This window comes from Corvus cornix, chromosome 2 (assembly GCF_000738735.6).
Source record: "Corvus cornix cornix isolate S_Up_H32 chromosome 2, ASM73873v5, whole genome shotgun sequence".
NCBI lineage: Eukaryota > Metazoa > Chordata > Aves > Passeriformes > Corvidae > Corvus > Corvus cornix.
Genome location: NC_046333.1, coordinates 106,305,599 through 106,321,458, shown reverse-complemented (window position 1 = coordinate 106,321,458; position 15,860 = coordinate 106,305,599). Strand labels below are relative to the sequence as shown.

General features: G+C 42.9%; 1 protein-coding gene across 1 annotated transcript in view; it reads right to left on the bottom strand.

Moving 5' to 3' along the window:
- GATA6 (GATA binding protein 6) overlaps positions 1 to 15,860 on the bottom strand; it is a 71,640-nt gene that overhangs the window by 33,014 nt on the left and 22,766 nt on the right. Inside the window, exon 7 of the mRNA XM_039548937.1 lies at positions 10,871 to 10,965. Within this exon, the coding sequence (XP_039404871.1) occupies positions 10,918 to 10,965 (48 nt within the window). The 3' untranslated portion in view covers positions 10,871 to 10,917. The remainder of the gene's footprint in view (positions 1 to 10,870; positions 10,966 to 15,860) is intronic.

The window sequence follows — 15,860 nt, the reverse complement described above, 5'->3', positions numbered from 1 at the left end:
GAAGCAACCAGGAGTTTGGGGCGGGGTTCATTTTCTTCATAGTAGCTAATAGGGGACTGTAGCTTGGATTTGGGCTGGTAACAGCATTGATAATTCGGGCACATTTCTGTTATTACTAAGCAGCACTTACAGGGCCTTTTTGACTCAGGGCCTTTTCTCCTCCTCACCAGTGAGGAGACTGGGGATGCACAAGAAGCTGGGAGGGGACACAGCCTGGACAGCTGACCCCAACTGACCAGAGGGGCATCACGGACCATATGGTGTCATGCTTAACTTATACAGCTGGGGGGAAGTTGACCAGGGGCAGCTGCTTGGAGGCTGGCTGGTCATTATCTGGTTGGTGGTGAGCAGTTGTTTTTCATTTGCATCACTCATCTTTTTTGTGGTTTATTTCAGTCTCTTTTTTTTTTAATGTATCTTCATTATGCCATTGCTGTTATTGTTGTAATATTATTGCTAATAATATTATTGTTGTTAAGTTGCTTTTATCTCAACCCACAAGTTTTCTCACTTTTACCCTTCCATTTCTTCTCCCCCTTGTCCTGACGGGTGGAAAGTGAGTGAGAGCCTGTGTGGTGACTAGTTGCTGGTTGGGGCTAAACCACAACAGTACCTCTGGAGGTCACCTGGTCCAACCCCTCAGCTCAAGCAGGGCCATCTCTAGATTAGTGTGTCCAGGACCATGCCCAGGCAGCTTTTGATATCTCCGAAAGACTCCACAACCTCTGTCCGCAAGCAATCTGTGGTTGTGATTAGTACTGCCCTCACAGCCCAGCATCTCTCCATCTTTCAATCACAGAACTCCCATTTCAGCCCTGTCTCAGCCTAGCAAGGGAACTGAGCTGATGCCTTGCTTGTGTGGGATAGCAGGCAGGTCACCTGATGGGTCAGAGAGGTGCTGATGCCACCACAGGGCACATTGTCCCATTGCTTCCCTTGTCAGTTTGATATTCCCATGACTGTGCAGGTTATATATATACCCAAAACACAAACCAGAAATTCCAAAAATTAATGATTTAGACTTTCTCCATGTGAGAAGAAAGCAGAAACTTGATGGACTATCTGACTTTAATTAATAGACAGAGCCTGATTGTCTCAGGATTCAGAGCAGCATCTTCTGGCAAGGGTTTAAGAATCAACGTTGCCACCAGACCTTCATATCTTGTGGAAGGGAAACAAGCACACCTCATCTACAAGCACAGCTACAGCATCTACCCCAAATCTCCACCCAACATTAGTCAAATTATCTACTTTGTCTTTGCTTGCATGCTGCTTTCATCACGGTGTGTTTTTTGCAATGACTGCTTTATTAAACCTTTTTTATCAAGCAGAAGACATGAGCTTGTTGATAATGCTGTCCCTGTCAGGATAAGACTGAACACATTATTTGTACAATGGTGAGGCTTGGCTTTTCTGAAGGAAGCTATCAACAGCTGCCATGAAAGCTGCTTGAAAGAAACCGCTATTTGCCTATAAAAATTTTGTCAGCAATGAAGAACCGACTGTAAAACCACAAACGGCAATCAGTTCACCTTCCAGTCTCTTCTAGAGTTTTCCAGTTTAAAGCACACTGGATTATTTCCTAGCAGCATGCAAATAACAGAGTTTGAATCAACAATGAGCTAAAGTAGAGCACAAAGAAACAGATGATTACACCACCCAGACCAGGGTAGTGAGAACCAAGAAACCTTTTATTGAAGCAGATGTAAATTCTTGTTTTATGAAAATAAGTGGGAATTTTGCCATTTACTTCAAACCACTATGCTCTGATCCATTAGAATTTGAACCTAAACACAAAAACACAGCACTGATACTTTGGACACCGAGGAGAACAAGATAAATTAGTCGTCAGCAGAAGTGAGATATTACATATTTTTTGGCTCTGTTTGGGATCTTCTGGAGCCGAGAATTTTGATAAGTATGCTTACTGTTGTATTTTACTTTTTGCAGGAAACAAGCTAGTTTTTCATTTTTCCTTCAAATGTTCAGAAGTGATTTTTACATTCAATAAGTCTGCAATAAGAAGGATGAAAGTCAAGTCCATTGTGGGGTACCTTGGATGGAAGATTAGCAAGGATCAGCAAAAAAATTTTGAAGAACTTATCAGATTATTTGTTCTATGATAATTCATAACTGGAAGCTAGCTCCTGCCATGAAGAAATCAAGCACTTCTTCTCATTATAAATGATTTCTAGTATCTCTGAATTTTCTCCCTGTATGTGGACTGGTGGCAAGATCCAACCAGTGTAACTCATAACAGCGATGAATTGTGTCACGCTATTTAACTTGTACGTAAAATGCAGAAAGGAATTGGTTCATCTTGGCTTCTGAGGACACTTGTGTCCGTCACATTGTCTAACTTGAGGTTGGGTTCTTTTGTCTTTTATATTTCACCAAGAAGTGAAATAGAACCATCAAGTTTCAGCGGTCAGAGGAGTGCAAGTTCCATTGGAACCACTTATTTTCAAGTCTGGAATTTACCCAGAAAGCTGGAATACTTTTGTCTTTCCTGCAGATATCTGTGTGACAAGGTTATCAATGTGTACAGTTGCCTGTGATTCCACTTGCTTGTAAAAATGAGCAATTCTCAGAGCTGCCTGTGGTAGTTACTTGCTTTGTTGTGACTAGCTCCATTACTTATTTTCTTTTGTCTCCCATTCAGAGAAAAATAAAATTGCTGATAAACAATACAAAAGGAAGTGTTCAGAGTTGTGAATTAAAGAAGCTGGAAGGGAGGGGGGAATAACAGAGGGTAATTTTATCATTTATCTTTGACCTGAAGCAATAATAAATGTGAAGTCTGTATAATCATGGGTGATGTTTTTATATATGTATCATATTTTAGATTGGTTTGGGAGAGAAACACATAAAATTGATTGACTGGTGATGTGGCAGTAATTATGCAAATAGAGTAACTCGACCATAAAACACTTTAAGGAGGAGAAGGTAGTTCAATAACAAGTAAGCATAAAAAAATGTGGTTATTGCATCTATCCTATGTCCTGACATCTCTCCTGCCAAAGCATGAAAGGAATGGATGTTGTGTAACAAAATTAAAACTTTATAAAATGTCAGATGAAGGTCATAAATAACTTTTCCTTATAAAAAACTGTCCTTAATTGTTGACTGTGTCTTTCTTACAATTTTGTTCAGTCTTGGGCAAAGTTCAGTTTTATTAGACCAGCCTTGTGCAGCAAACACACCTTTGCTCTGCTGCTTTACTGCACCATTAATGGTTCGTTTGCCTTTGGGGGCAGGGAAAGGTGAGGGTTGCTGCTGTTCTAGCCTTTCCCTGATGCTGCTCAAATGAGAAATGTGAGGTAATAGTTCACTGAGTCACTCTGTGAAGTATTCTCAGTTGCTGAGAATAAGTCATAAGTAATGGCAGAGTATTCCCTCACTGCCCCCTCCACAGTCCCTGTATTCTTGAAGCTGCATTAATCATCATGCAAGATAGTGGATGCTTGAGAAGGTCAAAAAATAAGGAAAAAAAAAGAAATTATGGACAATGGACTGTCTTTGAGTGGATACTCAAAGGGGTGGAAGAACTCCCATCTGAGCACAGATTTGGCCTTAATTTGGCCTAGATTTGAGATGTGAGTGAAGAACTCTCCAATACCTGGGAAATTGGAGATATTTGCTTGGAGGCAGCCATGCATTAATTTTAGCAAAGCAGAAATTTGCTGTGAGGAGAGACCGGTGAGCAGCAAGCCAAGAAGGAAATATACAACAGAGAGGGTTGAAAGCATCTCCCAAAACATACTTCTTTCCAACCAGACCTATCAGGAGATACACTGGAATCCTGGAGAGGTCCTCTTTTTTCAGCTGGCTCTCTGTCCAGACAGAGGTTGAATGTGCCCGTTGTGAGCTGTGGCATGTCCTTGGCCAACTGCTCTCCTCAGCAGCGAGTCCTGTGCCTTTGATTCAGGGTGTAGGACAGTCTCATTGTGCCTGTGCTCTTGGCTTGATGCTTTTGGATGTCACTGAGACACCTGCTGTGCACAAACAGGCCAGTTCTGCAGCACAGGCTTCCTTATGGACTAAACCACTTCTGTCCATTTTCTCTCAACTAACTCTCCCAAGACGAACACAGCCTTTGATGCAAAACACTGCGTGTGGACCACCACACTCCTCTCAAACAGCAATAAGCAGAGTCAACGTGATGTGGACCACATGCTCTCGGAGGATCCAGGTTTTGAGACATTAAAGACAGTCATCTGTCAGAAGTGACTTGAGAGGGATCAACTGTCCAGAGTATCTTCAAAAGATGACCTAGGAACCATCAAATGAAGCAAATAGGATCAGGGTTCATGGCAAGCCAGAGTGGGTGTTGGTTCTTGCAGCAGGTGCAGGTACCTGTGCAGCCAGAAGGAACAGGACAAGCTCTGGACAAGAGCTCCGCTGCAAGCTACTAGATAAGCAAGCTGTGGTGGCTAGGAAAGTCCAAACCATTCTGAGCTGAAAATGTACAGTGTTCAAGGGACTTCAAGGAAACTATACCTATGTGTGCTGTTCTCATGCTTCCCAAGCAAGTAGCCATTCTTTTTGTAAACAGTTTTATAAACAGAGTATTGGACTAGAAGGATATTTGATCTCAACCAGTACATTTGCACAGGTGTTTTCCCTACAATTAAACTGCTAAATGGTTTTTTTTTTTTTTTGCCATCTAGGTAGGACATACTAAATATATAAATAAGTAGGATTAAATCTTGAACATTTTACTCGCTCAAGTAGAAAATCATTCCTACCCCCATTACTTCACAACTAATTGCAGAGTCTAGTTGAAACCAAGACTGAAATATGAAGGTGAGAATTCTCAGCTGCTCACAGCACTGTTGTAAGGCACAACCAAAATCATGATAAAAATGGTCATGGTCATGTAGTCCAATAGTCAACATGAAACCAATATATGTTGATTTATCCCATGTGTAGAAACAGTGATTTTCATGCTGTAGGATAAGATTGATAGGTCACCAAGCAGCAAACACCATATCATGACTTGTAAAGGTCTCTCTGTTCTGGAGAACCAGGAGTTCCGACCCTGTACAGCTTTCATGGTGACTGCACACATATATTTTTACCCTATTTGTTTATCGTGCAGGTTTCTGGAGCCCTTGTCAGGCATGAAGTCACATGGACAGATAGCCACAATGGTAACAGCTTTCTTGGCTTCAATAAAGACAGCAGCTCAGAATTGCCAGGTAAGATGAATAGACTTGGTAAGGCCATGTTCTGTTGTTGTCACTTGCATTTAGTTCAGTCTCCAGCTGGACTAACACAGAATTAGCTTAGGAAGATATATTTATTTTCTAACACCAACAGCCGGTATAGCCAGGAGATAGTCCTTCAACACAGGATCCATCAGACACCGAAGAAAAGGCCACATTTCAGCCCTTGTCCTGCAGCTAGTCCAAACACAAAAGCATAATTCCTGATGGAGTCATTTAGCACTTAAAGGTAACTATTAGGCAAGTGAGAAAAAAATGGCCATCTCTGATTTAAAAGCAATATTTGAACCTGGCACAGCAGAAACAATAGGCTCTTTCCCAAGTGGAGATCAGGTATGTTTATTTTACTGAAATATATGGGTTTGTGACAATCAAAAGCAGATGTTCATTAACAGGCAGGACATAGGTAGGTTTCCAAGGCATAAAGCATGAAGAGGGCAAAGAGGCAAAACATTCAATCTCCTGCCTTGCACCTGAATCTGCCCAGTCCCTTAAATCAGTTTTCAACAATGCTGTTTGATTTTCATGTTTTTAAGTAACAGCTATGCAGATACTGTTCCTGCTGGCCTTGCAAAACAAGTACTTTGGAGATCATTTTGATTGCTATTTCAGGATATTTTTCATTTTCTTGCCTTTAGCATGACTTGGGATCCAGAACTAGATTTGAATTCTGATGGCTGAAGACGGGCAGAGCTGAGAAACTTCTTTTATAAACCCACTGCAACCTTCAGTCTGGAGTTGAGTTTCTTCAGAGCCTTCATGTGCTCAGATCCCATGTTTGGTGCAGAGGGATGCCTCTGGATGTGACTCCTTATATTGCTCTTTTGTGTCTCCTAACAGTTTGAAACTCCCTGACCGGAGGTGAGTGATGTTGCACTAGACCAGGGCAACCTTATTTCAAGCAGGAGCTGTCAGCAGAATCAGTGCAAGGTCAGCCACTCCACTTGTTCCTTTCAGGAAACTACTCCTCCTACAGACACCCTCACACTAAACAAACCACCTCAAATCCATGTGCTGCAGCATTCCTCCGTACGCTGGCGTCATGAAGACTGGCAAAAATGCCACAGCAGCAAATGTTAGCAGACCTCCAGACCAAATCAAGCCCCATTTTCCCTTGTACAAGGACAACTCCAAGATAACTTGCCAGCTGGCTGCATTTCTCTTTCCAAACAGTGCAGCAGAATATCAGCAAAAAAAAAAAAAAAGTCCCAGGAATGTTTCTACCAGGGAAATTGAGTGATAGAACTGGTAAGTGGATTCAACACACTGGCAAAAGAATTATTTTTATCAGCTGACCCTGAGTATGCCTATAAGATCACATTTCTTAATTTTTGTCTACAAGTGTGTCTGAATTTCAGTTCCAAACCAAACCAAGGTCTGCATGTTACAGATCAGTCACTTAAGTGCTTTATTTTTTTTTTCAAAAAGACAAAAGAAGCAGGGTGGATTTAGACTTGTGGAGTTCTCCAGATGGCACTCTGCATCCCCTTGCCTTTATCAAAAAGCCTGAGACACCCCTGTCCCCCTAACCCGTGTGGTTCACAATCCCAGAACACGTATGGTCTCAGACAGGGAGGGTTGGCTGCCTGCTAGACTATGTGGCCTATGAGTTATCCTCAGTGGAAATGGTCACGAACCCACCCTGCAAAACAGCTCTGAAGGGGAAGGGACCCAGCTCCTTAGCTGCTGAGTTTCAGGGGTAATGGTCACAGTAGCAGAATCATAGTTTAACTCCTGCACAAACCTTCCAGCTATGCGACTATACAACGTGATACCACTAGCATAAAGGTAATAATATTGGCTATCTGAAGAAATAATGACTAATTAGAGGTCCAAGTCCGAGTCCCAGTTCTCAACAGCAGAGGCTCCTGGGTCCCTGATACCCTGAGAGGAAGGTGAGAAGTAGAAGCTTGAGGAAGATTAGGGAAGAACTCCAAGGACTCCAGTGGGCCAAAGAGCTCCTTGATGTCCCCCGACACATGGTGTAGAGAGGAGTTTTGGCAAGGTCAGGGAACAATGGGCGTGTAGGTTCCACTCCTGGCATAGACCTTGTGGCTATGTGAGTGGTAAGTAGGTCTGTCAATGACATCCACAGGGGATGCAGGAGCTGGAGTCTGAGCCAGAGAGCGGGCTCTACATCCCTGGCTCTACTCTGCTTCCATTGCCTAATCCCCGCACTGCAGACCATGGGAGAGGGCTAACAAAGTTAAAACAGGTATTTGACACCACAGACCTTATTTCACTGTGTTATGAAAAGTCACACAGGGCAGGCTTTTTTTCCTAGGCTCAGCATCCAGAGCAAACACACCGCTGTAATCTTTAGCAAATACATTTTTGCTTGCACAATAAATCTGTTCAGAAATCACACATTTCCATTCAAACTAGTCACTAAAGGGTCACGTGTTGGGGCCTATCTCTGCTTTGTGCTGACACTGCATGGGCAGAGAATCACGTTCCTTCATGAAAACATATCCCCAGTCTTGAGGCAGGGCTTGGCTCAGAGTCACATAGGACTCATCTAGGTTTCATATCGTGCTTCCTCTTCTTTCTTCACCAACCAGTCTTCAAATATGTCACTTCCGTGCCAGCAGACAAACACAAACCACAAATACATGCCAAGTGGCTGTACCTGTGCTGGGAAATAAAATGGGCCAGGGAACAGTTAAAGGAGGAGTACTGCAAAGCACATCCTATGTCCTCCTGGCTAAGCTCTCACTCTCCAAAGCAGGAGGGCAACAGTCCAAACCAGGAGCAGTCCTGGCCCAGATGCTTTTCCCTAACCAGGGGCAACAGCTGGGAGAATGCTAGGTGATCCCAACCAAAACCATGCCATGCCATGTAGTCACTAATAGGAGCTGTCACACACCACTGCCTGTGTCCTGGTAGTGACAAGTACTACAAAAGTCCCCAGCTGGGACATTGCCTAGGATCTGGAAGATACTCAGTAAATGTCTGTGAATGACTCCTGTGAGATTTTAGGGAAACTACAGAGGCTTTCTAAATCCCTGTTGATCCATAAAATGGGGATAATAAACCCCGCTGGATATCTCAGCAGTGGAAGGAGGACAGAGCACTTTCCAACTTAAAAGTAATAGGAAAACATGACAGCACCCTGGCTGCACAAGTGGGCTTATCCCATTGTGTTTGGTAATTTTCATTTGAAAAGAGAGCAAACACTCATTTAAGTGTGTAATTCATAATCAGAACAGAATTTTGGCCATTACTTTAAATCACAAACAAAGCCAGTCATCTGCACTGGAAGCGGACATCTTCACAATAAACCGGAATATAAATCTTTAAAATATAAAAATATTTTGCCATATTCTGAAATAATGTGTTTGGCACTTTGTTTCTTATTGGTATGTATCTTTTTTGCTTCTTTCATTTTCAAGACTGGAAGATGATTATCCATTCTATTTTTATGACCTGCTTATTGCTGCTATCAGGAATGATATCACTAAATGAACTTCAGTAAAGATAGACACAACTTTCTTATACTGAAGAATCTAATAAATGGTGTGGGAAAAAATCAGGAAGGGGTTTTATTCGGTGCTGTGTATTTAAAGATGCTTCCAATCTCTCAAATGTCAAAAAATATGTGGGAGACAGACCTATAGCTGGGAAGAAACAAAACAAAATGCACAGAATGAAACATAGAGGCATAGAGGAAGAAAAAGAGGGAAGAAGAGGAAGAAGGAAGGAGAAAAAGAGGGGTGAAGAGGAAGAAGGAAGGAGAAAAAACAGGCGAGAAGGAGGAACCACCTGGGCTAATGATACGTTGCTCACTCGTGCGCCCACATTCCAGTACAGCATTTACAAGCCATTAGCTCAGCTGGATGCAAAGCACCCCCGATTTTCAGACTTGAGTGCTGAAGGTCCTCCAAATTTTGCAGCCCATATGTAGAGCTACATAGACATATATGTTTGGAATGCATAGTTTAGCTACAGTTGTTCCAACGTACTTGGCCTTCCCCTCATACATGAGATTTCCATTCAGAACCTGAAAGGAATATACCACCAGGGGCTGTATTTCCACCTTCAGGGAAAACCTAAGTGCAAGGGATGTGTGGTGGAAAGCTCTTACTCTCTGAGGAGTTCACCAGCCCCAGTAGGGCTTTACATCTAAGTAACATAGGTTAGATATGTGTAGGCTCTCCTTTGAAGATTGTGCACAAGACTGTTTTGTGAGCAGCGTTGAGACTTTTGCAAAGGCTGGTGTATGAAAGACTTTCAAATTCATACACTTCATGTGTGTGGGAAACCATAAATGCAAAACTACATCCTCTGCTGCCATTGGTTCACAAAACTGCAGAGATGCTAGTAGAGGGAGAATGGATGCTTGACACCAGGTGAGGGTCAGCTGCAAAATACCTGGTTTTCCATGTGGAAGGGTTAGCTGGAAAGATGGTTAAAGAGCAGTATTCCATGACGTCAGTGGTGTTTATGACATGCCCTTTAATTACCCTTACCAGTAAATCAGTGTGTGTACTTTAGTACCACAAAGTAGGGCATACTTTAAAGAAAATAATAGCTCTGCTGATTAGCTAATGAATATGCTATCAGAGAACTCAAGGAGCCTGTTCAGTATTGCTCACTTTAAATAATAATGCTAATTAAAAACATACTGCATGCCTCAAGTCCGCTGCTTAACTTTTCAAACAATGAAATTCTCACATTCATTCTTTCAATTATCTGCTCTGTGGTTATTACTAGAAAGATGCTGTCCTGTTCCCTGGCTTCATGTTTAATTCATAGAAGCAGAATAGTACACACAGAACAGAGGAGTGAATCTAATCTTATCTATGGCTGAAAAATGAAGCTCCCTTCTCCCTAGGGCTGGGGAAGCCCTCTCTGGATGCACACTGTCCAAGCCTGCTGGCTGAGACACAGCCTTGCTGCTCATGTGTCAGGGGCCAATCTGCAGCTGAGGGTGGCTTCCCCTTTCCCCCATTCACCCGCTGATGAGACTGAAGACAGAGTGGCTAACGAGCTTAAGTGATTAAGAGAGCTCAGATAGTCACTGCTGTCTCTCATCAGTACTTCTACCTTGTCTGCTTACAGGGCTAAGAACCCTCTCTGCTTAGAGGGATTTTACCTAAAAGATCCATCTAATCTGGGCTATGTTTCCTCTCCACAGCCCTAAACTCATATAGGCTTCATGGGCCACAGTATGCCTTTCTGGAGGACTCTCTTTTGGGGGCAGTTGTCTTCATTACAGCATGTAGCCATAGTGCCTGGGGTGTCTAAAAGTATTCTCTGATGCAAAAAGGGCAAAAGCAGACTGTGCCAAAATGACTGCAATAAGAAGTTTGGCAAATTATGAATCTCCCTTAGCTCCAATAAGAAGTTTGCTATCAGAAAATCTACAATAGAAGATATAACCAAAAATTCATTTTCTCAACCAAAAAGGCTTTGCAAAACGTTTGTATTCCAGTCAAAGAAGCCTGGCTGTAGTGAAAATGAATTTTCTTTTTGAAAACCAAATACTTTCAACTCATTAGTTTAGAACAGCAATTTAAATATCTTCCAAAGCTTCTGTTGAAAAGGCTTGATCTGCTTCCTGTGTGCTTGCCTGCTTTAGCTGGCCATAATTCCTGGCTGGGCTCATCTCTTTTAAATGTTCATTATAAATCAGTGCTCACCTCTGCCACTGAGATGTGAGGAGTTTCACTCCTGACCGTAAGGGGAGTTAGAGCTGACGTAGGGCTGGGAGGATGTGGAAGATCTCAGCGTAAATCTGTGGGAATAGAGGCAAGGGTAAGATTTCTCAGAATCATGCATGGCTGAAACCTCAGGGTTAACATGTCACTCACATAGGTTTCCCCATCAGTAGCATACATTGAAACACAAGTGAAGCATCCTGACCACCTTTCAGGATGACTAACAGGAACAGAAAAAGTAGAGTGTACACCAATATCATAGTGCCTCAGTACATAACTGGTGTGAAATATGAGTTTCTTTCAGTTTTTCCGTGAGTTTTTTATGTATGGCTCATTTCAGAAGTGCTAATCCTTTGCTTTAGATAAGAAAGTGCTTTGCAGTGTGACAGATTTGACCCTGCAGCCCAATGCTGAAGCAAGTGCTCCAGTATGTACCCCTAGCTACCTGCACAAGGGAAAACTGCAAGCAGTGGGATCAGGACTTGTTCACACTGGAGAAGGGGGACAGCACACAGCTGTCAGTGCCTGTCCATGTCTTCCCTGATGAGCTCTGACACAGAGAAATGGTAAGACAGTGGCATCTTGTTTACGAAGCCCAAGTCTGCTGGAATCTGTGCTTGAGGTTTCTTACTTTTGCTGAAAATTGATCATGGAGACATAGAAAGCCAAGCTATTTTCTCTGAATTTCCTGTTTATACAAAGCTTTCATTTAGTCCCAGAAACTTTATCACTACCCAGAGCAAAGCATGAGACTGGATAACAAAGTGAGAGCTCTAACTTTAAAGGCATCCCTAGCCTCCTTCTGCCTAGAGCGCATTTAATCCTATCAATTCTTTTTTGAGAAGTTATCTTTTAATTTTCTGAGAGTCCCCGGAATGTGCAGAGTAAAATTATTCCATGCCTATTCTGAGTGTAGCCACATGTTTTAAAAAACCTTGAAGGTATCACTTGATGCTTGCAATAATAATAAACATTTTGTTAGTCAAACTTTTGAGCAACTTTTTTTTCCTTTGGTTAAAATAGTAATGCTGCTTTTCAGTCTCCAGACCCTTGCCTTGATCTGGAAAGAAAAAAAAGACATGTCAAAGTTACTGGAAACTACAGAACATGACATTATCCTAAGGAAGGGAGTATTGCTTCTTTAGGAGCCTGTTTCAGGCTGACAGGTTTCTAATAGTTTAAAATAGAATTAAATTAGATGAACCTTGTGACATATGTCATTAACTCAGTGAAGAGCAGAACCTTATATCTTGTCCAAGTCATGGAAAGCCCAAGAGGTGCCCCAGCCGTAGTGTGCACAATGTTGGGATAGCTGGGTCTCCCCAAACCTCACAGGCACTACTTTTCATCTCTGTCACTGATCTAGAGGGGGCTCATCATCCCCACTGTTCCATTTTTAATAAACTTCTACTCAGGTAAAATGGAACAACTACAGGCAACTGTGGATTATGATAGAAAAAAGACACAGAGTAGAAGATCTAATTATAAGAAAATTAGGACGCTGCACACACACACACACACACACACACACACAGACACACACAGAAGATGGGGGTTCTCCGCTTCCCAGAGGTGCTTGCAGGCTCAGAGAAGGCCAGCTTCAGGTTCTTGGTCCTCATGCACCTTGAGTCACTGCGAGCAGAGGCTGCCCACAAGCAGCTCCTCGTGATGCTGCAGTTGAGGCAAGGCAGATCTCCCCTCCACCAGGCCTCCTTCCCTCTCCCTCCCCAGAGCCCTGGCCAAACATGTGCATCCTCTCCTGCCAGCAAGGACACTCCTGAGAGGCACATCTGCCAAGCTTGTGCAAAACCCCTTCAGAGTGGGAACGCTCACCAGGATCTACCTGGATGGTTTGGGCTCCTCTCTACTGCAAAGGGATCAGATACATGACCAGCCAAACAGACAAAGCTCATCCCCTGCCTCTCATGCCACAAGACTGGGTCCTCTGTAAGCAAGGCACAAAAAGCAGCACTATTATAAGTGTTATTTATTCCCATGAGAAGGACATGTAGAATTTGTGTTCCAGTTGGGGTTCAGTGCCCTAATTAAACCTCCCATTGCACTCACTTTTTTTTCAAATTGCCACTTTTGTGAGGTGACCCAAACCCCTCTGTTCCTTCTTCAGGCTGTGGTCTTCACAGCATCAAAAGGTCACAGACTAAAGACCTGCAGACTGCCGTTTCCAGAGAAGGTTTCCTTCCTGCCTGTCCAAGAGCAGGGATTGCTCAGCAGCCCCTGTCTCTGTGCTGTGCTGGAAGAGGGGACAGATTTTCAAGTCTTGTTTGTTCAACTTTGAAAAGCAGCCTTTTCTTCTATGGAACTCAGGATGTATTTAACAGGAAACAATAAAGATGCAGGACAGTTTTGGAGAGGAAGTAGGACATTTTAGGTATGCAAAAAAATAATTACTTATGCTGAAACTGGGTCAAAACACCACAGTGTTTACCACAGCTCTCAGGAAGAGTGCCATGAGTTTTTTAATAACAACAAAAATTCAAGGTCTTAGCACTGGGTCTCATCCCAAAAAGTAATATGGTTTCAGACCAAATGGAAACTAATCCGGCCTATAAATCATGATGCAGCAGATGCAACATGCTCAGTCCTGAACCCAGTCACTTTTGGTCAGCTAAAGCTGATTTTCCAGACTGCTTTGTTGCGAAGGCAACAAGAGATTGAGTACTCATCTTCTTCCCTTGCTATTTCTCCCATCACTAATTATGCTCATTGTTTCAGCTGACGCTAAATTATCTTTTTAATTAATCCAGCTTCACCTTCTAGCCACTAGATCTTGTTATGTCTTTCTCTGCAAGGTCAAAGGCCTCTTAGCACCTATCATTTTCTCTCCATGAAGGGACTTACTACACCAGTCATATTTTAATCTTCCTTCAGATACTCTAAGCAGACCATGGTCTTTGAATTTATCAAGACCAGATATTTTCCTCAGCTGGTAAATCATCTCAGTGATTCTCTTCCCTATCTTCACCAATTTTTATACACCCTTTTCAAATGTTGGTGCCAGATCTGGATGCAGCATTCCAAAGTAAAATTGCCTCCTTACTCCTACTCACTATTTTCCTTATTATTTGTTCAAGGAGTACATTAGCACTTTTGGTTACAACATTGGCAACTCCTGTTTGACGGTGTGTCCACCCAAGCACCTATATTTATAGATCAAAGATGGGACTTGACGATCCTGAAGGTCCTTTCCAACCTAAATGATTCAGTGATTCTGTGAAATTCTATTCCCCTCTCCTAGATATGATACCAACTTCCATCAGATAGCTCTGAGGAAACATTAAGAAGTGTTTCCAAAACATGTTACAAATATGCAGTGAAGACCTCAAGCCTTTTGCAGCGTATGGAGCAGAAGGCACATAAAACTGCTCCTCAAGCCTTCAGTTTCCTCCTTGCTGGCCCACTGCAACAACCCTTGCCCTATATTTTAATACTGAATTCAACGTGTTTGACAAAACCCTGGAATGTCCAGTGTATACAGATTTAAGAACTGGAGGATCTGTGAGGAATGAAGTTCATGACAGCTGGATAAAAGAAGATCTGGAGCTGCAAGCACACAGGAAGGGTTGAAGTCCATTTCAGGTTTCTGCAGCCTGTGCTCAAATAAGGCTCACAATAGGAAGGACAGGGTGTCATTCCTAAATCCCTTCTCCTCTTGGAAAGGAGCAGAAATTATATTATTTTTGTGCAGGAACAGACACTAAATTACCCAAGTTCTAGATGGCAAATGTTACAGAGCTGATGTATGGCTTTGTCTAGCTTTGCAGCAGGAAAACAAAAATCAAATGCTTTGGCTCCTCACTTCACACCCAGATTTTTGCCCTCTGATCATTCGCAGGAAACAAAGCCCACATACAGTTCTGGAAACAGCCAGGAACCTCTTACTCCCTTTAGGCAGCCTGTGCAAGGCTGGTTCTCTTTGCCTGGGTTGGTTCTCTAGGTCACCCACCCAAGTCTGGCAGCTGTTGCACGCACTCCTACCACACCAGCACACACCCTCACTGACATGCTGAAAAATACCGCTCTGAGCCACAGTAGGGATCTCATCTTATTTCAAGCACTTTGAGCAGAAGAAAGTATGATTGTGGGTGAGGGTGTTGGGAAGACTACTAAAACAGAATCTAGAACCTAGGGAAGATTGGAGGCCAGAGTAACACGCATGGACAGGAGCAGTCTGATCTTGAGGGGCCACCCAAGCAAATCTGAGCCTCTAATATTTCTTGATGGGGGACCCTAAAGCAGATGCCCTGGGACATTCAGTATTTAATTTTTACTCCTTCCAGAGAAAAGGTGTTAACATGACAACTGGGCATATGCCTTTTCCCCCCACCTCCAAATGTCAACTCTGAAGTTTTATTCTGGTACTAGAAAGATGCTCTGGGGTCTACCTGTCTTGTTCAGTCTCACTAGTAACCAAAACCCATGGTCAAACCATTTCTTTGCTCTTTCGCAGCCCAGCCCAGGGCTGTCACTACAGAGAAATGGTGATAAGTGAGGAAAGCGTTTGTCCAGACCATCCATCAGTAGCAGTGATACCACAATGGAAGAGCCAGAGCAAAGTCCAGCTCACACACTCAGAGCTGTGCTGGCTCAGCAGGACTACAAGGCAAAAGAATAAAAAAATAAAGAAACCTTTATTTCATCTAGGAGTAGCAGCTCCAGCAATCGGCACACTTGGAGGGCAGTTGTGCTAAGTATGGAGGTACATTCTCACAGTCTTTTTCTACGTAAAATCATAACACAGAACCTGGCTTTGAGATCTTCAGCACCTTTTCAGTAAGGCAACATGGTGCTGCACCCCACTTGACTCCTACAGAGGGTTGAAAACCTGACAGCCCTGCCTCTAGTCCAAGGAGGCAAAGTATCCCATTCTTGATTGTTTTTGCTGGTAAGAAATAATTGGAAACACCTTCCCTATGAAATACTGGGGGGAGTTCTACAGCTTTTTTTCCCTGAT